Source organism: Dendrobium catenatum, unplaced genomic scaffold (genome assembly GCF_001605985.2).
Source record: "Dendrobium catenatum unplaced genomic scaffold, ASM160598v2 fragScaff_scaffold_157, whole genome shotgun sequence".
Classification (NCBI taxonomy): Eukaryota; Viridiplantae; Streptophyta; class Magnoliopsida; order Asparagales; family Orchidaceae; genus Dendrobium; species Dendrobium catenatum.
This window is the reverse complement of record NW_021318619.1, coordinates 1,110,395-1,135,928: the sequence shown is the minus strand read 5'-3', so window position 1 is coordinate 1,135,928 and position 25,534 is coordinate 1,110,395. Positions and strand designations below refer to the sequence as shown.

Genomic DNA, 25,534 nt, shown 5'->3' with positions numbered 1-25,534 from the left:
GATTCAAAATATCCAAGAACATATTGGATTGATGACAAACATTATGGCCAATTTGACAACCTAGATGGCAACAAAACTTGTTGTGTAACTATATATTACTCTCAAGTTAATTTTTGTTAAATGATACAACTAACACTTACCTTTTACCTCAACCAGTTTCCATTCAATCAGATCATTGATAATTAGTCATTGAACATTTTACTATTTTTGTAAAAGCAACTCTCATCTTTATTAAAACTCATATACTGACTATAACTTCAATTTTAGCTAATACTATATTAGGTAAATGACATGACCTGAAAACTCGACTAAAAAACTTGACCCAAACCTAAATAAAAAAATTTTGATTTAGGTCGACCCGTTTAACAAATGGATTGGGTTCGAGTTTAATTTTTGACCAAATTTAAATATCAGGTCCAACTCGGGTTAACATGAAAACACAAATGCAACATGTATGACCCGTCCATCACCCAAATCTCACCTGTCCTACTTTAATATCTTATTAATAATTATTAATTATGTTATTTGATATTCAAGTGTTAGGTTTGGAATAACCTTGGTGCTTGTTATTGACAAAGGCCCAAGAAGTTAAGAAAATTTTTAATGATCCATAATACTTTAAATAGAAGATAATGGAAAGCTAAGATGTCAATATCATAAGGAGAAATACATAGTGAGACAACAAAGTTGCCCTTTTGTAAGAATGAATGATTATGATAAAAGAGATGTCGAGTAAGCATATCATGGTAGCACGTAAATAGAACCATGGTGAGCGGTGAGGCCTATGCCGCATGTGACGTACCATAACGACCATGTGCCACTTGAGCTAGAGACCAAGCCGAGGTGGGCTAGGCGGCACCACAATTTCCAATTGGGCTGGGCATTTGGGCTCAGTGTGTCGTGTGTTAGCAGGCTAGGCGAGAGTACCAGATCGGGTCAATTTTGGGTTATTTTTGAATGGTCGGGGTCAACTTGAACCTGACTCGATTTCTGAACCCAAGCCCGACCAGCCTGATAACCAGCCCAAAATTTTTTTGATTGGGTTGGGTTCGGGTTTGGGTCGTATCAAATATTGACACCCCTACTCACAAAACCTATGTTAAAATAGTAGAATGCTCATCTTCAATATGGGTAGTAGAACATCACCTATGATTAATTCAAGAAATTTCTCCATTAAGAATTATAACTAATGTGGGGTGAAAAATAATGATAGAGGAAATGGCAAGAGTTCAGGTTGTCATAAGAAGAGCGAGGCCATTATGATTTGTGTATCGCTAAAAGATATGTTTGTATAAACAAAGTATAAATAAGAGTTAGATTATAACATCACCAATAAATTTTTTTCTTTCCCATCAATGATCTTAGTTAGCCTACCATGCATGATTTGGTGATCGATTGATCAACATGAATGAAGGAAACGATCCTTCTACAAATAAGATGGGAGGATAATCAAAAGCTATTAAGAAGATGAAGAGATAGCATTAAAAAAAGTTTCAAACAAAATAAAATTTTATTGTAGTATTCGTTTAAAAAAAACGTTTAATTGTAGTTATTGCCAAATCTCATGTGCCATAGGAGAAATATTAGAAGATTTATATGAGAAGACACTATAGAAAAAATTGCAGATTGTATTTTGTTGGAAGTACCAGCAAAATCACAGATGAAAAATCAGCCGATACAAAACTGGATCATCGATAACAGTCAATCGCATGTTTATAGAGTCTGAAGGTGATACGTAAGTAATAAATGTTTTAGTTTATTTTAACAATTTTATAACTAATTTTAAAATTTATTTTATGCAACTTTCATCCATCGAGGCAGTGAACACATAAGATATGAGATATCATACGGGACACGTTAATTTAAATGAATATAAATTGAAATCGAGCAAGACAAGTCAACTTATACATTTTCCATATTGAATAATAAGATGACATAGTCATACAATAATCAGAGTAAAATGTTCTTGACAGCTAATATAATTTTAAAAAGAAATTTAAAACAAATTCTTATTTACATATTTTGAAGAACAATAACATATTCTTACCAAATGATAAAAAAAGGTTCTCAAACAGGTTCTAAATAATATCAGTGTTTTGCCAAATATAAACTTAAAATGAATTCTGAAAACAAAAAAATCTATTTCACAAATTTTTTTAATATATAGGAATATAAAAAAACAAAATCCTCTAAAAATAATTAAAATAGATCTATCTTGTTCACTACCAAAATAAATAAAAGCTGATTTACCTGCTTCGTTTGGGACGGCTTTTTTCGTGCTTTTTAAAACGGAGTTCTAGTACAAAAATTTAAAATTTTGAACTAGAACTCCGTTTTAAAAAGCAGTAAAAAAACCATCCCAAACGAAGCCTAAATGGAGTAGTGGCGATGAAAATGGGAAAGGATGGAGGCAGCTATAAATCAGTTTAAGTTAGTACCTAAGTTAAAGCTAGTGAAATGAAAATAAAATGGGAGATATGGGAGGTCACATGGTAAGTCACCTGTTTAATTGACGACTAATTTTGATTAAAAAAGAAGTATTAGCCATTTGATTGGCGGAAATCTTAAGAAGATATGTAAAGCTTTTGCCTTGCCACACTCGGTTCAATACCTTGTTAAATATATGACTTAAAATGCTTTTTTTCTTAAATATATTTTTTTAATACCTATATTAAAATTAGTCCCTTCATTCAATTATCCCCATTTCAACCCCAATTAAACTTTTGAACTTTGATATATATAAATTTTAATTATTTTTATTTTTTAAATCAAAATCATAGAGGCAGCCATTATGGTCGCCCTCCACCTATTTATGTAATATAAAAAAGTAAAAAGATATTAATTTTAATTGTCAAATAAATTTTATTTAATGTTAAATCAGAACCAATTTAAAAAAGCCCTTCCTTACTAGCATCACCATCGCCTTTAACTACCAATCAGACGGCCAACCTATCTTGGTCAAGCCGAACCAATTGCTGACTGCTAAATCAGAGTGGAACGGGCCAAACTACCTGGGCGCCAAGTCTGGAGCTAAAACCCTTCTCTTCCTCTCGCCCAATCGCTGCAAAAACTAACCAAACTTTCTTTTTAGGACTCGTCCACCGCAGAACTAAGTTGGATTCTCTGCTCTCCATACTTTCTTTCCCTTCCCCTCTTCTCCCTTGTATGGGAACACGGTCTCCATCTCTAACGAGTCTTCGCAAGCTCGCTCGCGTCGCATCGGAGAGACCAAAAGCAGCGATGTTCGCCCAGGCGAACCCCTCACTGAAATTGCAGGCGTCTTCTCGGGAGGAAGCTGCTGCGCCAATTTCCGGCGACGTTGACGGTGCGAGACGGTTGATGGAAGGCACTCCAGGGGAACGCGTGCCACTTTCTGACGTGGTAGCGGACTGCGTGCGGCGTTGGTTCAAGGATGCTCTTGCGGAGGCCAAGGCTGGCGACTACGCGATGCAGGTCCTCGTCAGTCAGATGTACCAGAGCGGCTATGGCGTTCCTCGGAATGAGAAAAGGGTGTGTACATCTTTTGTGTCTATTTTGGTTGGGTCCGTGTAGTTTGGATGCTAGGGTTTTGTGATCTGCAACGATGGCGTTCTCGTATATAGTTATGTCATTTGGTTGGTGCTTGATTGTTAACCTGTCCGCCGGTGCTCTAGTGATGAGTAGCAATTGAGGTTTTGGTTGTTATATTGGAAGCTGATTTGGTGACTTAAGATAATTTGAATCATTGAGCACTCCGTGACTTAAATAGTACTCTGCAATGTTTTTATTGCTAACTACCTTTAAAGCTTACATCATGTAATTTGGAAACATAGTAATCTGCAATGTATTAAAGTTAATCATCATCATCATTAGCATGAAGCCAACTATTTAGGGTTGATTATTTTTTCCACTTTCATTTCATTAGTTTTGAATTGAGTTTTAGGACTGATTGCTAACCTAACATACATCCTCAATCTTTCTCATCTGGGCTACAGACCAAAAAAACAAAATGTAGTCGAATAAAAATAAGAACAATTATTATTTGTAATAATAATAATATAATTTTCAAGATAAATTTTGATGATGACACCAAAAAGGACAATATAATGAATGGAAGGACCGCGACAATGATATTTGGTCTCACAGGAGAGCCACCAAATGCGTTGCAATTATAAAAAGTTTTAAATTACATTATTTTGACCGTTGAACCCCCCTGGTTTTGTTATACATGTAAAGCTTTCTCTTTTTGGGGATTGCTGCAAATAAAATTTCTTAATTGCAACTTTGCAAGTATTAGACACAATCAGGAAGGGCTTGAAGCTGGGATTTTTACCTTATGGAATATTTTGATTTGCTAGATTTACCTTTGTATTCGTTAGATTACTTTGATTCTCACTGTGATGTTGTTTGTCATTTCCCCCTTTGAAGCAAGGTTGGCATGATATGATCTGTTCTTTATGTTGAGCCTTTGTTTTGACCTTTTTTAGCATTGCTTCTGCTACAACACAAGTATCAATTATAAGGATGATAACATGATATGTGTGGTATATAATGGTCAGTTTCATGTCATTGATTAGCTTAGAAAATATCCTTCAAACATTTTACATCAGCAATGTTGCTAAATGATGTAGCATACTATGGCTATAGGTATGCTAATAAATATTATCAATTTTCATGCATCACATCCTCTCACCTTAATCAAAGTCCACCATATGATCATGTTATGTAATCTTGGATTGTGTTCATTTATAACGCTTTTTCTCTTGCTTTATAATCGTTCCATTGAACTTAATTTATGTAGAGCAGTTGTTTTGGGGTATTATTTTCAAATTGTTCCATAGGCAACTCTTCCAGGCATGGTTTAAAATTGCGCAATATGAGGCTCGCCTTGAGGCCTGCCTTTGCGCAATTCCAGTAATAAACGCCTTGATGCTTATGCCTCGAGTTTTTTTTATGAGGCTTGCGATCTCGCTTCACTGGCATGAGGCTTACGCCTCACGCTATATATATTAAAACTTAAATCTTGAAGTAAATGCCCGACTTTGGACTCTATAGGAGAGGAGGAAGGGTGATGGGGACATCAGTTGGAAAGTCTACCGTCGACGTGGCCGTAGATCTACGACCACGATTTATTCGATGTACTTTTGATTTTATTTGATTTTATTATTATTTTCTTATTGATGTATTTTTACTTCAGCATTTTTTCTTTTTACCATTGCTTGAGGGATTGAGTCATGTAGCCCCTTGAGGGTATTTGAGTCATTTTGCTTTAAGTCATTGTAAGAGGCTATTTAAAGCCTTCATCTTGTTCTTTTGAGGGTAATGAATGATATTGAGAAATTTTACTGCACTTGTCTTCTTGAAGCTTATGTGAGAGCTTGAGAGAGAGTTTGAGAGCTTGGTGGAGCCTAGGAAATGCCACACGTCGTACCCAACAGTCACCACCGGTGGCTCTTGGTTCTCCTCCTTCCTCCTTTTTCGTCTACCCAACACCCGCCGCCGGTCATCCCCACCACCAACCTCCACCTCATAACCCCTCCTACCAAAGTTCACCTCAACCTAACCACCAACCCAACCCCTCTTCTTCATTAGCTCCTCCCGCCCCACCCAAGCCAAACCGCCGCCGGCCACCCTTGTTTGCCTCCATGAATGAGTAATTAATGCCCCTTATTGCTTACCTAAAGAGCTTAAATAGTTTGGGAAATTATTTTCATCATTTGAAATTCAAATTTTGAATTTCAAATAGTTTCCTAAATTAGAGAGCTATTTAAGGAAAGTATTGAAACTCATTTATGATTAATTTCAAATTTGATTTGGGCAGAATTTTTCTTCTCCTAAATTAAAGATACCAATTAGGAAGGGAAGTTAAATTTCTCCACAAAAACCTCCCTCCCTCCCTCTACATGCCGCCGGCCTCCCCCTTGCTTGGGCTCCCTCCTTTAATGCTCAATCAAGGCTATTGATTGTAATTGATTTGAAATCCAAATTCAAATCATTTTCCCTCCAATTCTACCCAAAACCTAAAAATAATTTCAGATTTGGAGATTGGAATATTACTCCTTTCTCTCTACCTAATTCTATCCCAAACCCTAACTCTTCTTTTCCCCTATAAGCCGCCGGCCTCCCTTCCCTCCATCGCTCTCCCTCCTCCTCTATGGTGCTCTTGCTCTCTCTTTGTTTATGATGAACGACCAATCCGGAGCTTGATTTTGGCCTTGCGTAAGACGATTAAATCTTCGTGGATCTTCTCAACTTACCGTTCTTCGACTTGAATCCAAACATTGATGGGTTCATAGAGAAGTCCGCCATCTACATACTACTCGTCTTGACCAAGGCTATGGAGGAGAAACTATCAGAAAGTACGTGGTGTATCAAGATGCTTCTCCGAGAAGGTGATATTCTTCCTTGACTCGTGTACTTTCACATTCTACTTACTTCGTAGAGAGAATTTTTCGAGCAAGAGATTGTGTTCAATTATCGCCATCCATTAGTAAGCGTAGGTTTGTTACTTCTTTGCTTTTGGATCTCATTGTTAGACCAAGGTTATGTTAGAAACTACTTCGCATGCAAAGCTTTGATTTTCCTAACGGTTTTGATTTCGCTTTGTCTCTTGTGTGGCTTAGCCTAAACGAAAGTGACCACTTGTTAGTTTAATTTTGTTTTTTTTTATCGCTAATAACGAAAATCCGAAATTGTTCTTTAATTATTTTGTGCAAGTTTCCTGTTTTGCATTTAGTCCGGCATCAAAGGGGAGAGAGCAGTTCATCATAATGATGATTCAAATGAAGAACCCCTTAGTGATGACAGTGTTGATGACTTATGAGTTCTTATGTGATATGTCATTGCTATTTATTTTTGGAAATTTGAATTATATATTAATGAAAAGAATACTGGGATTTGGGAAAGATAGAATTTTGAGTTGAACTATATTTCATGTTGTCTTATTATTGGGATATTTTGATTTCACTTCATATCTTATGCTTTTTTATATTTTATATTATTCACTCATTAATATATAAAAAATTTATCATTTTATGTTTACGCAATCTTTTGATTTTGAGGCTTATGCCTTAAAATGCCTTGAGGCTTTTGCCTCGCCTCACGAATGAAAAACGCCTCAATACCCGAATACGCAATTTTAAACATTGCTTCCAGGTGACGTGGTAATATAAAAAATAGTAATTGGTGTTGGTTGGTTGTCAGAAGTTATTTGTTGATTGATGCAGAAGAGATTTGGTAAATGGTAATTGGAGCAACTTTTAATCTTCTTTTTTCCCACTAACTATAATTATTTTCTATCCTTGTACATGATCTCCTTTCTATCAAAGAAAAAAAAGAGGAGATTAAAAGTAATGAATTTATCTACCAAAAAATTTTAGCCCTCAAATTGTTATACTGTAGCTAATTTTTTTTGGAAGATCTGACATATCATAATTTTGTTTTTCTTGAAAATGTGATGCAAAAAAGTGTTATATTGAATGCATATCTCCTTTATCACGCAGTGCATCACAATAAAATTGAGGCGGAACTTCATCTTTATGAGATTAGCAATGATTTTATTTCATTTTAAACAGTACAACAAATCACAAAATTACCAAAATGTAACCTTAGCCAGGATTAATAATCTAATTTTTAGCCTCAGTTTTAAGACAAACTCTACATTTTTTGGATTAATTAGCAAGGTTTAATATGGTTTTTTATTTACCAACAATTCGACTTTTCACAAGTCTGTGCTATCAGATCTAATGAAGTTTTTTTTTGGTTCAAATTAGTATTTGTTTTTTTCCCCTTAAGCTGTTATATGTATATTTCATGGTATGGGTTGTTTTTTTTCTTCGATTGTGTGTTAAAGTCCTAAACTACTGGTCCTGCTACATTATAATTTCTTGTTATTACAGTAAAATTTGTAATGTTTCCTGTTTTATGTGCTTCCCCACAGGCTAGATTGTGCTATGTTTGCTAAGTTCATGTCAAGGATTTATATCATTTATGTAGTTATGTCAAAATGTAGAAGCTAGAAACACTCTCAGAGTTCTGGCATCATTTTGAATACATTGAATAGGGCATAATGTTCTATGGCTTCATGAAAAGATCTAGTTCATGTTCGGAGCCCCTCAAAGCTGAACTTGATTGTTTGAAAGAATAGGCTTTTACTTCCAGCACTTATGATTTCAGTTTCTTAGTTTATTTTTCACTTATCTAAATGTCCTACTCAATTAACATGTGAATAAGGAAAGGGTCAAATTATTAAGAGATTATTACGGCCTCTACGTTTTGAAGATCAACTCTAGAAATGTGGCGTGATTGAGAAAACTCCCTTTCTTTCTTGGTGATATTTGGAATCCTCATATCATGTAGCTAAAGGTTATGCAGTTTGTATATGTTCACATTTAGATTTTGTGAATTTCAAATGGTATATTGGGTTTTGGTACATAGTTTAATTCTATTTATGTTTTTTTTTTTTCATTTCTCTTTCTTCTTTAATTTCTTTTTTGTTGTTATGTGATTCCTATCAAATTTTAGTCTCCTTATACTTGGAACTATTTTTGCTAATTTGGTTCATTCAATATTTTTAGGCAAAAACATGGTTTTGTAAAGCTTCAAGGTACCGTTCTTCAGTTTCGAATGTCAGAAACAAACATCCAGGTTAGGACTATCAGAGAGTTGATTTTTTATTACTAAAATTCATTAAACATAGAGCGTAGAGCATATCTCAATAACGTTTTTCAAATACCATTACTTTGAAATCAGTTAGTTATATTCAGTGCGCTTTTTCCTTATGATAGCTGTATTCTGCTTGTAGGTTATAATGCTAGTGATTCAGATTCTGACGAGGTAAAGAATGACGTGAGTTGACAATCAAGTTTGATTTTATCTATGGACCATTTGGTAAGTTTGTATTTCTTGAAATTTAAATTTAATTCTAGAGATATTACTTTTTTTTCTTCATTATTTGGAATATTATCTAGTTTCAAACTCACATTACTAGAAGTATGTTTTAGATTTTCGTTTTTGTGTCATGTTATAATATTTATCTTTGTGGTGCAAAAGAGAGATACTTTTCTAAATTGGCCAAAATATGATTACTTTTATCTAGGATTAACTTACTACTGGCTAATGCTTACTAATAAGTTAAAGCGCACTCTCATCAAACATCCACCTTTTATTACTTCTGATATATTATTTTTAATCGATCGTTGGGGCAAGAATACAACATTCACCTTGTTATTATTATCCGGCAACTTAAATCAGTAGTTTATATCAGTATATCAAGATGTGCAAGGTTTTAGGCTCTTGAAATCGGGAGAGAGAAACATTGTGAATTCTACGGTTAATCAAGCATGAACTTTTTAATTAGGTCACTAGCATTAGTGGTATTATGGTTTTTTTTGCTTTCAATTTATGTTGAATGTTGAGTGAGTAGCTGGTTTTGTTGATAGATTCTCATGAGTCATTAGTTATTTGGTAGCTTGAAAATCTCTAAAAGCACATTGGAGTGATGAAAGAAAAGTATTGCCTTTGTTTTTTGTTAGGTTTTGGATGACTACTATAAAGTTTTTCGACATTTTTAGATATTGATGGAGGGTTGGCCCATAGTGATGCTTATGTCTTATCATAGCATTGGAGTCTACTTGTGAATGTTGACAACTCTTTGCTATATAAGAGTAAGATTTTTGGTCTAGCCACTCTCCAAACTTGATGCATTGGAATTTTAAATCCTCTTATGGTGCTTTTATGTGACTAATTTTATGCTTTATATTTGCTATAATGGCTTATTTACTGCCATTTCTATGCCTTACTATAAATTTCTCGTTGGGGGTTGTATGGGATTGTTCTTCGGGTTGGGCTAATTTACAGTTTCTTTGACTGTGACTACAATTCGGTCTTATAGCTTCCTTTTTTTTTTAACTCTTGTAGCTTCCTTTGTGATTACAGTTATTGTCATCCTTTGATTTTTTTGTGGTAATTTCTTCTTGGTCCATGTTATCTAATTTGTTGTTCAACAATGTTTATAAATAGGTTTATTGGGACATATAAAAGTGAAAAAAATTCTATGACTTAACAGAATTTGATTTTAGATATGCAAATCATTCTTGTTCTCAAGTTTAAAGTTACACAATTGGGTAAGACATTTTCTTTTGTGAGGCGAGGCGTTAGCCTCGAGGCATTTTGAGGCGTAAGCCTCAGAATAAAAAAAAATTGCGTAAAGATAAAATGTTAAATTTTTTATATACTAATGAGTAATCTAATAATATAAAACATAAAAAAAACACGATATATGAAGTGTTAAGTAATACGCTGTTTGAAATTAATGTGAAATCCAAACATCACAATAATAAGACAACATAAAATATAGTTCAACTCAAAATTATATCTTTCTCAAATCACAATATCCTTTTCACATGTAATTCAAAAAATAAATAGCAATGACATAACAACTCAGAAGTCATCAATACTGTCATCCCTTAGGGGGTCTTCATTTGAATCATCACTATGATGAACTATTCTCTCCCCTTCCTCCTCTCATATGGAGTCTAATGTCTCCAAGTCAGCTCCTTACTTAATATCAATTATCTTCCTCTTCTGTAAATATTTTTGAACAATATCAAGATGAGTAATACATTTAATAAAAGTAAAGTCTAAGAAAACTGTTATTTATATATCTTTTTTGATTTATTCTTTAGTTGTGGTTGGTGTAGATGCTCTATGACCATGAAAGAAATTAACATTTAAATCATCATCTCGTAATTCAGATGGCATCACTTCCACTTCATCATCTACAAATCACTCATAATTAGATGTCATATCCTCACAAAGCAAAGGTTCTTCATTATTTTTTAACCCTTTTTTCTTCAAGTTCTTGTCTCTGAGTCTCCTATTGTAAATAATAAACGCTAGTAAATTCATCCTCAATGTTGACAAATGATTTCTCCTATTTATATGTACTTGGTTATAGGTACTTCAATTTCATTCACATTCAGATGAAGAACATGTTAATCCCAAAATTTTCACAACCAAAGCTGCAATTTTGGAATGCCATCACCAAACTAAATCCACTATTCAACTAATATTTACATAAATGAGTATAGTCAGTGCTCAAATAATAACTTTTAAATAAATGAGTAAAACAACAAATAAAATTACATGGAGATCGTTTGGAAATATTGTCATCTGCTTGTTATAATCCAAAAACATCTTCTTTATTTCTAAAAGTTATCAATTGCATATCAACATTTAATATTTTAGTTGCATCACCTATCAGTTGATCCATGGAATAATAGCCTACTGCATGTAAGTGTCGGTGAAGTTGTAGCTCTCACCAATCATCAATAATATTTCAAAATTCTCTATAGCTTCCCTCTTCGCCCCCTAAGTAGCAGGCAATCATTTCTTTAGTTTCATCTGTAGCGTTATAGATAAAACCCATAGCAAACTTCTTCTTTGCATCTACCATCCTTAAAACTTGTACTAAATGTCTAGTGGGTGTGATGACGTACAAGTCGTTTTATCAAAATCTGTCATTTAAAATAATTTTTCTATCATCTTTCCCCTCAGGTTTCTTTGTCCATGCACAACTCAAAACCATTGTGTAAAGGTAAACATAGACTCCAAAGGTTGTCTAGTATCCAACATACTACGTAATGTCAACTTGTGACAAATTTTGTTGCTATTGGCCTTAGAATTTTTTTTCTTTGAAAATTTTTTCATAAGAGACAAAACTTAAGAATGGTTGTAAATAAACTTAATTATTTTCTTTGCTTTGGTAAGCACATTTTTGTGTTGAGGCAACTCCCCAATCTTCTTAAGGATGAGATGCATGCAATGTGCAGCACATGGAGTCCAATACAAATATTTTCTCTTTCTCCATAAGTTTTTTCCTTGCAACCTTGTAAGCATTAGCATTATCTGTTACCATTTGTACTACTAAATGTTCTCGAACCTTCTCAACAACGTTGTCTAATAATTCAAATATGTAGTCAACATACTTGACCTGATCAGATACTTCAATTGACCTCAAAAATACAGTACTGTAAGGATTATTGATTAGATGTTTATTAAAATTCTATTCTTCGTATCTAACCAATCATCTGACATAATAGTTACACATGTTTGGCCCCAAGTTTTCTTAATTTCTTCAATACTTTTCTCAATATTATACAACTCCTTCAAAATCCACGTTCTCAAATCATACATGATTAGAGGTTTGAACCTTCTCCCATATACTCCAACTGGCTGAATCATGTTGCAACAAGTAGACGATGTTGCATCATTAAATGAGATTGCATTTTGATATAAGACATTCTCTTTTTCCTACCTCCCTAGCATTCTCTGGGGCCATCTTCTGTGAAGTAGGAGGCCTATCATCTGATGTGTGCAACATGTAATGATCCATGGGACCTCTTGCACTTGTTTATTTGAAGTTATCCTTAAACATTTTATTTTGTTGAAATTTACGATCTAAAAGCTTTGCTATGTGAACTTCACATGGTTAGAGTTCAAAAGATTATCAAAAGCTAAATCCTATCTCATTGGTCTCAAAGAGAAGTTAATTGTGTGTCATAAATTGAAGTATGATAATATGCAAAATATGTAAGAAAACACTACAAAATTTAGATGGCAGACAACTGCTTTCGAAGTTTGATTTGAATGAAATATCTATGTTCATGAATTATATAACATGACCTCATGTAAACTTCTGCATACAATTTAAGCTTTTTTAGTTGCTGACATCGTTGAGGCTGTCATGAAAGCTATAAGACTCAAAGAAATCTAAAGTCGCTTTCCTTTGGTCAAAAATCCTAGATTATAATTATATTGAAGAAGGAGAAGATTAAAATATCAACTACAAAGGAGCAAGACAATAGATCAGTGTGTCTCAACTATAAAAAATTTGGGCATGACACTAGATTATTGGAATTGCTGTCGAGAAGAAGGCTTAATGGGAAAACAAGACCTGTATACGGTAAGAGTGATAAAGGATGGTCTTGTGTTTTGCTTGATGTTTCATGCACATACCCATGAGGAAGCTTGGGAAGAAGTCTTTCCTTATGATTTATGTGAAATATATCATCCTCGGTGTCATTTTGAATCAATGAAGTGAAGATGACCATATGATATTTATTGAAAGGGTTGACGGAGAAGTTTAGAGAGAATAAGGAGGATCTATATATGATATTTATTGATTTAGAGAAAGCATATCATAAAGTTCCACTTCTATGAGAAGTGCTATAGAGAGTTCTAGAAAATATAGGGGTTAATATTGCTTATATTAAAGTCATTAGGGATATGTATGTAACACCCTACGACCCTATGATTTCTCTTACTTGTAACATAGAGTGTCGCATAACTGAATATAATATTCATTCTCTAAATTTAGTATTTCTCATCATTTGCATACATATATAAAAATATCCACTAACAAAGACATTAACTGAATATACCAAAACATCTAATCATCTCAATTACATCACACAAATACTTACAGAGCCATTAAGAAAAATATAATGCACACACATGAGGCAGCTTACATACCTCAAAATAAGACACCACAAACACCGCTAAACATAAAATCTAATTATTCAATAACTTGGCTAATCAGTCTCAACTTTCTCCTTTCCCTTCTCTATAACAACAAGCACTATATAAACAGGTGAGCTATGAGGCTCATAAAGTTATAGAAATTAAATTAGAATTTAAATGCAAAATTATAGAGAATAACATAATTGCATTATTTCAAAAATATTTGAAGAATAATATAAAAATCATATTTATGATCATCATTTAATTCATTTGAAGTCTATACATAATATTAATATTAATCTTCTAAGGATTTGGTTATACTTCTTTACATTATAAACTTTTATAAGAATGTTCAATGGAGCCCAGGTAAATCTGACATTATCATTATTGAAATACATAGATGTCCCTTTTACCCCGCATACTATGTATGTATCATACTGGGGTCCCTTTTGCCCCACCTACAATGCATGTATTATATCATTTTGTAGCCAATCATTCCTAATTTTGATATTCAGTAGACTTCAAATATTTGTAATTCATACTTGTTTTATGTTGTTGCATACTTTTATAATAATCTATTTGTTATACCGTTTGCATAAAGAGAATTTGTATGATATGTGTAAAGAATTGAACTTCTTTCCAAAACTTTACAAACTAATATAAGTTTTGAACAATCATATTACATCTCTTCTTTTAAGACTGAATCATTCAAATTTGCATATTGTTGCCGTGCATGAATGCTTGGATGTGAACATGCATTAATAAAATCATTTCATTTATTAACTATTTCCCTAAATTTCCGTTCAATACTAGTGTACGTGTCTACAAAAATAACAACATATACTTTTTAATTGAAACTTGCATTGCTAACTTCCGTGATGAGTTGTTTCTTTAAATCCTCCAGCTCGTACTCTTCTTCGTTTGTAAATGACCTACAATTCATCTCTCTAATTCTATAATTTTTACAATTTATTATTCAAATAAATTTCATTAAACCAACTTATACTAACATAATAATTTACCTCGAAACTAGTTTCTCTCCTCATATACCAAATAATTCCTACATTTGAGTGTAGTCTTCTTTAAAAAATTGTACTAATCTTTGGAAATCTATCAGACCAATTTAATATAATCAAATTACTTACCTCGATTCCTTCTTCTTCTTCTTCCTCTACTGAAAATTCACTCTTCACTCACTGCAGCCCTTACTTCCATTTCATATAAACACTTGTCAAATTACAATATTTAGCCACAAGCATACTTCCTCCCTAGCAGAAGCCGCTCCCACAACCTGTTATAGTTCCCACACCCGTCCACTACACCTGCCTTCAGTTATTCGCACAAATCCTGCAAGCAGTGCTCTCCCCAAATCTTCCTATTTGCATGCTTCCGTGACTATAAATTGGGCCACTCTAATAACTGCTATGATAAGGTTTCATAACCATTGGATGCACCTTTTGGAAAAATAGTGTATTAATTATTTAATCTAATATATTAATTAATATTAGTTAATGTATATTAGTACTAATGCTTAAAGAGTGCTGCTGTGATGTAAGCCCTGTTCTGTTAACCATTGAGGCCAAGTGAATTACTGTAAAGATGCGGCCAAATTATCTTTAGATGAGGCTATCATCGGCTCCACACGTGACTTAGCCTCAAGCAACAGACCCATAAAATCTAAATACATTCCTTTATTCATACTGTGTTGAGGCCTGAGGACTTTCTACGGCCCATGAGCTGAGTCACTTTTGTAGTTAATTAAATAATTAACAGTAGTTAAATAACTATTAATAGAAGTTTGCAAGTAGCTATAATTTAAACATTAACAATAAATTATTGATATTAACTGTAACTATTAATTACTTAATCATTTAACAGTAACTATTAATAGTAATTAACAACAATAATCTAATTATTAATAGAAATTAATTGCTAATAGTAATTAAAAATAATTATATATTAAATTTTTAGGAAAAACAAACTTGTTGGTAGAAGTTACTAAATCGGGGAATAGTTTAATTAAGAAAAAAATTGTAATACTACCTAAAATTTTGAGTATTATAATGTATGCATGAGCTGTTACTTGTGTTCAAACACAAGGTGGTTTGACCAAGTATTTTGCTATTTTAATTGGATTACATCAAGGATCAGGTTAAGCCCCTTATCATTTTGTATTAGTCATGGATGTTCTTACTAGACGTTTGCAAGAGGATGTACCTTGGTGTATGTTTTTTGCTGATGATATTCTTCTTGTTGATAAGAATAGAGAGAGAGAGTTGAAGGTAAAATCAAATTATGGATAAGATAAGACTAGAGGATGTACCCACCGCCGCCACTGGCCACCACCCATCGCCATTGCCACCGTTGACCATCACCACCGTCACCGGCCATTGCTAGCCTCCTCTACCTCCCATCCACTGCCCCTGTTACCGTTGCCACCGCTAGTTTCCGCTTCCGTCTCCGGCACCGTCGTAACCTACTTGCCATCGCCCAATGACCATCGCCCTAGCAGCCGCCGGCCGCCGCCACGCTGTAGCAGTCCGCCGCCAGCCATTGCCACCGCCGGTTGTCACCATTTATGGCTCTACTCTACATTCATGCTTCTAACCAACAACAACAACAACAGTAACATCAAGCTTTTATCCCACAATGTGGGGTAGGCTATATGAATCCTTTTTCTCCATTGTACCATGTTAAAAGTTAAATTCTCTTTTAAATCTAATAAAGAAAGGTAATTTTTAATATTTTCTAACCAAGTCTTTCTATGTCTATCTCTACCTTTCTTAACATAAGTTAAATCTAATACATCTATTTTTCTAATTGGGTCTTCAGAAGGCCGCCGTTTTATGTGACCAAACCATCTAAGGCGACTCTCTCTAATCTTATCTTCCACTAGAGCTACTCCAATCTTTTTATGTATATGCTCATTTTGTATCCAGTATCTAAGAGTAAAACCACTCATCCACTTGAGCATCTTCATATCTCAACACTTAACTTAATATTATGCTTCTCTTTTAATGGCTAACATTCTGCACCATAAAGCATTGCAGTTAGGGGGACTTTTCTATCACACAACATGCCTGATGCATTCCTCTACTTCAATCATGCTACTTCAATTTTACTAATAATATCCCCATCTGTTTCACCAGCACTCTGAACAATAGATCCAAGATATCTAAAACGTGTACTCTTATTAATGACTTGATCGCCCAAAGTCACAACCCCCCATTAGAACTATTATTACTAAAATTATACTTCATTATTCAGTTTTAGATCTACTCGAACAAAATCCTTTAGACTCTATGGTTGACTTCCATAATTCAAGTTTATCTTCAACTCCCTCTCTAGTCTTATCAACAAGAAGAATATCATTAGCAAAAAGCATATACTAGGGTACAACCTCTTGCAAATGTCTAGTTAGAACATCCAGGACTAAAGAAAAAAGATATGGGCTTAAGGCTGGTCCTTGATGTAATCCAACTGAAATAGGAAAATACTTAGTCAAACCATCTTGTGTTTGAACACAAGTAATAGCTGGTGAAGAAAAATTGTGTCTCACCATGCAGATTTTGATTTTCTCCTATTTTGTAATCGAATACTACATTGAGAATAAAGTACAGCCTCGAGAGGCCGACACAATATTCTATAATGAATTCAATATCAGAATAGGGTTTTGGAAAATAATATTTCTATAATCAAACACAATTCAAAGAATAACATATCATCTCAAAAGATGAACATGAAATTCTATAGAATATGTTTAAAGATAGAAATACGTTTTTTGAAAAAGTTTATTCATTCTTTTATTTAGATATGACAAGATGAATATTATATCATCTTAAAAGACGAACATAACATTCTTCAAGATATTCAAAAGCGAGAATGAGTTTTATAAAATTCATCATTTCTAAAGTTGAATATAACATGTATAATATTATATTATCTGAAAAGATAATAATAATATTCTACAAATCTATTCAAAATTAGAAATGAGGTTTTAAAAATATCTACGTTCCCAAAGATTCTTCCCTTGTTTTATACGAATAAAACAAGGTTTATTTTAGTCTAGGGTTCTCAAATCTCTATAGAGGCAATCCCCTATAGTTAATTACATCCTAGGAGAGAAGCTCCTAAGAAAACTCTCGATTAAAGCAGTGATTTCATACCCTTTTGACTACAAAGTAAAAGACAAGGAACAGAAGTAGGAATTTTCCAAGGTGAAAGCTCAATGTTGAACATTTATTAACGGGTCAAAGGAAGAAAAGTAGGAGGAACCGGATTCTGAGAAACTCAGAGGCAACCTCAGGTTTTCTAAGTTTAGAAATACTTACAGTCACCGGGGGCTACGACCCGGTGGTTCCGCCCGTAGCACCTCTACCCGGTTGGATAGAGGCGACTGACGTCATTAGCTCCTTGTACTTTTGTTCCCTCGATCGGTACCGTTCCTCGCAGTTCATGCAAATAAAGAGAAAAACAGGGAAAATAGGGATTAGAAAGTTCATTTAATAAATAATAATGAAATAATTGAAATTTATTAAAAGTAAAGACGTACCTTTCTTCGGGTTTGAATACCAGTTCTGTTGACTGTCCTTTTTAGAACCTGTTCTTTTTTGAAAGCATACTATTTATTTTTACAACATTCTCCTCGAGGCACCTCGAAGCAAAAGAAGGGAGAAATAAAAGGAGAAAGAGAGAGAGAGAGAGAGAGAGAGAGAGAGAAGAAGGGAGAGAATGAGAACTTTTACTTTCTTTGCAATTTTCATATTCTATAAATCATCCAACTAACACACTCTCTAACACTCACGCCTTTCACCTTCCAACATAAACTTTCATTTACGGAAATTTACTCTTTATCAAAGCCACTTTTCCTTTTAAAAATCCCATATTCCACTTTTCATTTTCCCACATAACACCTTTCAACACATACAATTTAGTTCATATACATACAAACTTCACAATTTCACTTTTCAAACACACATAAACAAATTACTTTTTATTTCTAGAAAATACTTGATGCACTTTTTCAAAACACATGTACACATTTTACTTCTCACAATCTAACACTTACTTTTCACTTTTCTCACATTTCATCTTTTAAATGCACATCTTCCATTCTTCCAAAAAAAAAAAACTCAAATTTTACTTTTCAAAACCAACACATTCTTTACCATTCACAATCTATATTCTCCACTACAAATAACCTTTTCACACATACCTTTCACTTTCACAATCCATATATTTCGCTTTCACTAAAAATCAAAGTAAGGAAACATCCTTGATGTAAGTGCAAAGAATTGATTACTAGACTTCAAATTGAATCCAACTTGCATCCATAAGCTTCCAACTTATTCCAAATCAACACTCATGCCAACCAAAATTTGAGAGAAGGAAGGAAAATTATAGCAAATTTATTTCCTTTTAATTATTCAAAGAAATCTTCCCATCGTTAATCATGATTTATAAATCCAAAAACTTCCTTATTTGTAGCATACAATTTCAAGTCTTCTAAAGGGGTAATATGTTTCTAATTTAACAAACAAAGTTCTTTTCCATCAAAGATGCATGCATACATACCATTGGAATGTGTGAAACATAAATATAAAATTGATTTAACCACAACCATGTATGATAATTTAAATACAAGATATATTTTCAATATGAATATACTCTTTCACCCAATCTTTAGAATGATTTTGTAATATAGAACACTCACATGTGTTCAACATAACTAAGAACCTTATATTGGATTCCTGCAAGGTGGTTGAAACTCAAACCAATAATTAAAATGAATGAAGCTCATAGTTACCATTCACAAGGATTTGCTATACTCCTTTATATATTTGCATGCATATATTTTATCTTTAGATTAATATGCAGTGCCATGGGTATTACTTAATTCACTGTAATGCTATTGATTGAATTATAGAACATGTAGATGAAATTAGACATATGAAGGTTCACTAAACTAATGCTTTATTCAAACCAAATGCATGATGTTTACAGTGAGTGACTGGATCGATTATTGAATGATGCAAAGTTTCAGTAACATGGAGAAAGAAAGATATCCATACCTTCGCAACGAAGAGATACTTTGTCGACTTGAGAATGGTCGGCATTGATTGCTATCAACTGTAGATAGTTGCATGGTCGTTAAAAGTCAGGTGAGGCGAACGTCGTCTACACAAGAATGGGGATTCCGCCTAGGGCTTTCTTGCTTGCGAATGAGAGAAACATAACCCTCGGGGACCTTGCGAATGGCCGAGAGAGAGAGAGGCTTCGGCCTGGGCTCGTCACAAGAGAATGAGGCGCAGAGCTGAGGTCTTCGTGTGTATGGAAAGAAGAAGGAAATTTTGTTCTATGAGGCTTGAATGAGCGAATCTTGAGAGGGGGCGGCTTTGGTTTGTCGGAACAGGAAGCTTGCGAATGGCGGGGAATTCCACCTGGAACTTCTTGCGAACAGAGAAAGGCGAGTGCAGTGGGGGTTTCGGTCGATTTTGGAGAGGAGCGAATGGGAGCCTGGGTTTCGTGCGACTGGAGTAGGAGAAGAGCAGCAGTTCGCGAACTGCTGTAGGAGTGACGGGTTGGAGGTATACAAACTGCCGAGAGGAGAGGGATTTGATTTTTGCAAACTGTAGGGAGACAGAGGGGCGAACAGGCTGGGAAGTTCACGAACTGGGAGGGATTTCGCCTAGATTTTGTGCTGTGCGTATGAGGTCATGGGATGAGGAGTTCGGTTCTATGCATGAATAGGAGAGGAGTTCGGGAATTGGGATTTCGTTTTAGAGGCAACGGCTGGGCTTCACAGAGAAAGAGCAGTTCGCGAATGGGAGTTTGGCTTCGTGAGAACTGTCAGGGAGAGGAATCGTGGCTTTGTGAATTGCCGAGAGAGGGAGTTAGAGATATCGTGGGTTTTGAGTTGGATTAGAAAAGTCTTTAACTGCAAATTAGGTTTATTCTAAATAAACTTTTGATTTGATATATATTTTTTTTAAAAGATTATTAAAAATAATATATAAATAAAAATAAATTTTATTTTAAAACAGAAAGATGATTTATTTTTAAAAAAATTTGGTATATTCAAAAATGAATGAAATTAATGAACATTAAATTAGATCAATCAAAATCAATTTATTTAATCTATCTAATGTCATTAATTCGTGACAAGTCAAATCGGGTTATCGAGGTTTATTGAAATCGAATTCGACTCGAGTTAATTTGATTTGATTTCATTTCGATTGGTGAGTTGATTTTGATTCGAGTTGAGTGATAGGTTCGAGTCGATGCTACGTCAGTGGGTATCCACCTAAGAGAAATCCTGCGGGTGACGTCTATTCTAGGCTATGAAGACCTAGGTGCTAGAGTTGAATTTGGGGAAATTGACCTCGAATAATGAGGTCAACAATAGCTTCTACATACATATTCTTAATGACTTGAATATAAGCATTATGAACCCTTCCTTTTCTAGAACTCTCTATAACACTTCTCTTCAAACTTTATCATATGCTTTCTCTAAATCAATAAATATCATATATAGGTTCTCCTTATTCTCTCTATACTTCTTTATCAAACCTCTCAATAAATGTATAGCTTCCATAGTAGACCTACCCCACATGAATTCAAATTGATTTTGAGAAGCATTAATATCACACCGCAACCTATGCCTCATACTTCTAATCAAACAAAAAAAATCATTCATATGCATTTAATTTACATTTATCCAAACAACTCAAAAGTTTTCCTTTTACATAGCATTTATTTTACACGGTATTATTTTTTCAGGCAACCAATAGCCCTTATGTTACTTTTTAGGTAGGATGAGACAAAAGAAAATTTTTTTAACCTTTCTTTTCATCATATACACCTCAATTTGATTTATTGATGCCTTTTAAGTGTGGAAAATTAATTTGCATCTCTCTCTATATTTATTTATCTCCCTTCATCTTCCTGTCCTCGACTATTGGGTGCATGTGCTTGGGTATGCAATGCGTTGTGTCAATACTCTGTTCATTGAAAATATTAGTTTAATGGAATTGAGATAGATGCAATTTGTGGTTATTATATTCTATTTTGAAATTTAGCTTCGTCTATAATCGTTGATTTCTTGGGAGTAATAAATGATTACTTTCAAGACACTATGCTTATGAGAAGTGGTAGGAAATTTGTAAAATCCTTGAGCAATTACTTTTGCTGTAAGTGTTATAGTTACATTTCTTTTTGGTCAAACAGAAGATACTGAGCGAAAGTTTAGCCATTGAATACATTTTTGGGTCATCTAATAGCATAATATCATGGTGGATACCATTTTACAGTAGCCATAATGATAGATTTCTTATATTATGCTTTTACTTTTGCCTGAACAGTATATTTGCTAATGTTAGTTTCCTCGCCTTCAATTATAGAAAGCTTTAAATGAGTACCCCCATTTTTTTTTAAACCAACACACTGTGTTTCTTCTAATACTTAATGCTCAGCAACTTGTATATGCTTTGTTATGGAAAATCCTATTTTATTCATATCTCATTGAAAAGGTCATGCGAGAATCATGCGGTTTGGAATTGCACGTTTTTTGGCTTTTTGGAGTGGCTAAAACCAGTGTTTACAGGTTTTGTTGCTCTGCGCTATTGGAAATTGTTTAAATGATTTCAATTTTCAGTTAACTATCAAACAACAACAACAACAACATCAATCCTTTATCCCACTACGTGGGGTCGGCTACATGAATCCTTTTTCTCTATTGTGTCCTATTAAAAGCCAAATTCTCGTTTAAATCTAATAAAGAAAGGTCATTCCTAATATTTTCTAACCAAGTCTTTTTAGGTCTACCCCTACCTTTCTTAACACAAGTCAAATCTAATACCTCTACTCTCCTAACCGGGTCGTCGGAAGGCCGCCTTTTTATGTGACCAAACCATCTAAGGCGACTCTCTCTAATCTTATCTTCTACTGGAGCTACTCCAACCTTTTCACGTATATGCTCATTTCGTATCCTATCTCTAAGGGTAAAGCCACTCATCCATCTAAGCATCCTCATCTCTGCCACACTTAACTTAGTATTATGCTTCTCTTTTAATGGCCAACATTCGGCACCATAAAGCATTGCAGGCCTCACTACCATCTTATAGAATTTTCCCTTAAGTTTGAGGGGTACATTTCTATCACATAACAAGCCCGATGCATTCCGCCACTTCAACCATCCAACTTGAATTCTACTGATAATATCCCCATCTATTTCACCATCACTCTGAACAACAGATCCAAGATATCTAAAACGTGTACTCTTATTAATGACTTGATCGCCCAAAGTCACAATCCCCTCACTAGGACTATTACTGCTAAAATTACACTCCATATATTCCGTTTTAGATCTACTCAAGCAAAAACCTTTAGACTCTAAGGTTGACCTCCATAATTCAAGTTTACCTTCAACTCCCTCTCTAGTCTTATCAACAAGAAGAATATCATCAGCAAAAAGCATACACCAAGGTACATCATCTTGCAAATGTCTACAATCTTGTGCATCGCCTTTATTCTTAAAAATAGGAATTAATACACTCATTCTCCACTCATCTGGCATCTTTTTAGTCTTCAAAATAGTATTAAAAAGTTTAGTAAGCCAAGAAATCCCTTCATCTCCTAAGCATTTCCACACCTCTATTGGAATATCATCAGGTCCAACAGCTTTTCCACCCTTCATTCTATTTAAAGCCTCTCTAACTTCAGTTTTACTAATACGCCGATAAAAACAGAAATCTTTACTTTCATTTAGGGTGCTAAGGTCACTATAGTCAATCTTATTTTCATACTCTTCATTAAAAAGTTTAGCAAAATATCTCATCCACCTTTGTTGAATATCATCTTCTAAGAAAAGTATCATTTATTCAACATGATAGTTAACTTAAAATAGATGAAAGGTGGATGTTATTGGGAAATAGATGAAACCTAATTCAATTACTGAGAGTTAAAAAGTATAAAATATAAAATAGATCAATCCCCAAAATTTAAAAATTTTATACAAGTTCTACCTAATTGATGGGTTCTGTTGCTACCAGGATAGACTTCACTATGATTAGATTTTGGAGGGTCATAACCCTAGTTCTTCTAATGCAACATAATGGAACCGCTCTCATTTTATAAAGAAAAAAATTACGCCTCTAAATTTCTTGAAACACCTTTAATAAAATAAACTGCAAATATTGGATAGCTTTGGAGGGCTTCTTAACCGAACCTCCCGTTGGGGGGTGGGGGGGCTCCTCATCCCTTTCCAAACTTGTAAGGTGATCTTAACGCGTGAAATGGATGAGTAAGTGTGCGTATCACATTTTCTTCCCATGTGAAAAATAAGGCTCCACCATTCAACACATGCAGCTAATATATCTTCTTGGCACTTTTATTTTTTATTTTTTAATCTCAAATGTTTTATTAATTGAAGGTGTGTTAAAGTCAGTTACATATAAGTATGCAAGATGCGAAATATAGATTTGAAGTGCATAAGATTAAGACTTCGTTTGGGGCAGTTTTCGTACTGCTTTTTAAAATAGTTTTTTAGTACAAAAATTTTAAATTCAAAAGTTTTTCACTAAAAAGTTGTTTTAGAAAGCAAGAAAAAGCCGTCCCAAATGAAGCCTTGATGGCTTTTTTAATGTATCTTAAAGCAGCTTTCTCTAGAATGCTGCTTTAAGAAGCAATAAAAGAGCTGTTCCAAACGAAAAGCGTAATTAAAGAAAAAATTCAACATAGTGAATGTTTAGATTAATAAAATCGTTTGTTAGACTTTATGCCCTCTAATTTGGGAACCAGGCAGCATGCGGTGCCAACATGCTGTTTAAACTAGTGCTCTTTGGTTGATAATTATTATGTACTGGCCTTTAATGCAGGAACTCACTGTATTGCATTTTATTTTTTAAATATTTCAGATTTCGTCTCACTAAAATAAATTCTTACTTCCTCATACTAACTTGGACTGAAATATATTGCAGAATATAAACACTTTTGTTTATTTAATCATATCATTCTCCCTCTTTTGAGTTGTTTTCTCCAATAGCCGTAAATATATGATGGTATTGCTTATTGATTCCCTGTTTTGCTCTGTTTGCAGTGCCTCCTTTGTTCTATGCGATTCTTGACATCCATGATAGAAGTTCGTACAGCCCAGGATCAAACCTCATCAGGCAAACTTTTTCACCTCAATGATTTGGTGATCAGTGTTCAATGATATTTTCCTTTCTTCTGAACCAAGTCTTCTTTCCAAAGTTATTAATATTCCACATTTACAACTGTTATTACCGACTTTATATTTTACTATGGAATTTTTTTCAATACTAATTAAAATTTAATTGTGATGCATAGTTTTTCTTTTTTTTTTTAAATTGTGATGCATAGTTGATGCTGCATTTTGGGATGGTAATTCTCAATATAAATAGTTTGTTACGTTTTCAATACTTTGGTGAATTTGGAAAGGGTTCATTTGGTTGCTTGTAAATGGAACATATTCATAAAAAAAATGCTGTAGTTCGAGAGCCTTTGGCTTCTTCCAAGGACTGTCATTTAGAGGAAGATAATTCTTCTATATTATAAATTTAAGCCTGAGAACAGAGTTAGTTCGCTTGATGGTTGATGCAATTATGTTTTTTTTTTTAACTTTCGAGTGAATAAAACATAAATTTACATAGATATTACATATGCAAATTTCAACCTCAAAATTTTTTTTGTTGATAGTTTAAGCTACCAATCAACAGATCAAAGTGGGCTGCATTGATGCAATTATGGTTTCTCGAACTTCAGCTGGACAGCATGCGGAAAATTACAATGAAGGAAGTTTATTGTCAGTTAACATACTGACACTCAAGCTCTTCAAAAGAGTGAATTGAAATAAATAATTTGGTATGTATTATATATAAATTAGCTTGTTGTGACGTTGACAGTTAACAATAAAATCTCATGTGGACCCCTGAGTGAAATCGACTGAACTCCCATCGGAATAGTCCAAATCGTCCTGATCCACCAGCCTAATACTGAGCTGAGCAACTACTTATTC

General features: G+C 33.9%; 1 protein-coding gene across 1 annotated transcript; it reads left to right on the top strand.

The window, feature by feature from the left end:
- Positions 1 to 3,047: 3,047 nt before the first annotated feature.
- Positions 3,048 to 24,843, top strand: LOC110114540. Its single transcript, XM_020847457.2, has 4 exons — positions 3,048 to 3,510; positions 8,556 to 8,625; positions 8,783 to 8,868; positions 24,596 to 24,843. The coding sequence occupies exons 1-3, from the start codon at positions 3,166 to 3,168 to the stop codon at positions 8,833 to 8,835; spliced, it is 468 nt and encodes a 155-aa protein (XP_020703116.1). The 5' UTR covers positions 3,048 to 3,165; the 3' UTR covers positions 8,836 to 8,868; positions 24,596 to 24,843.
- Positions 24,844 to 25,534: the final 691 nt, after the last annotated feature.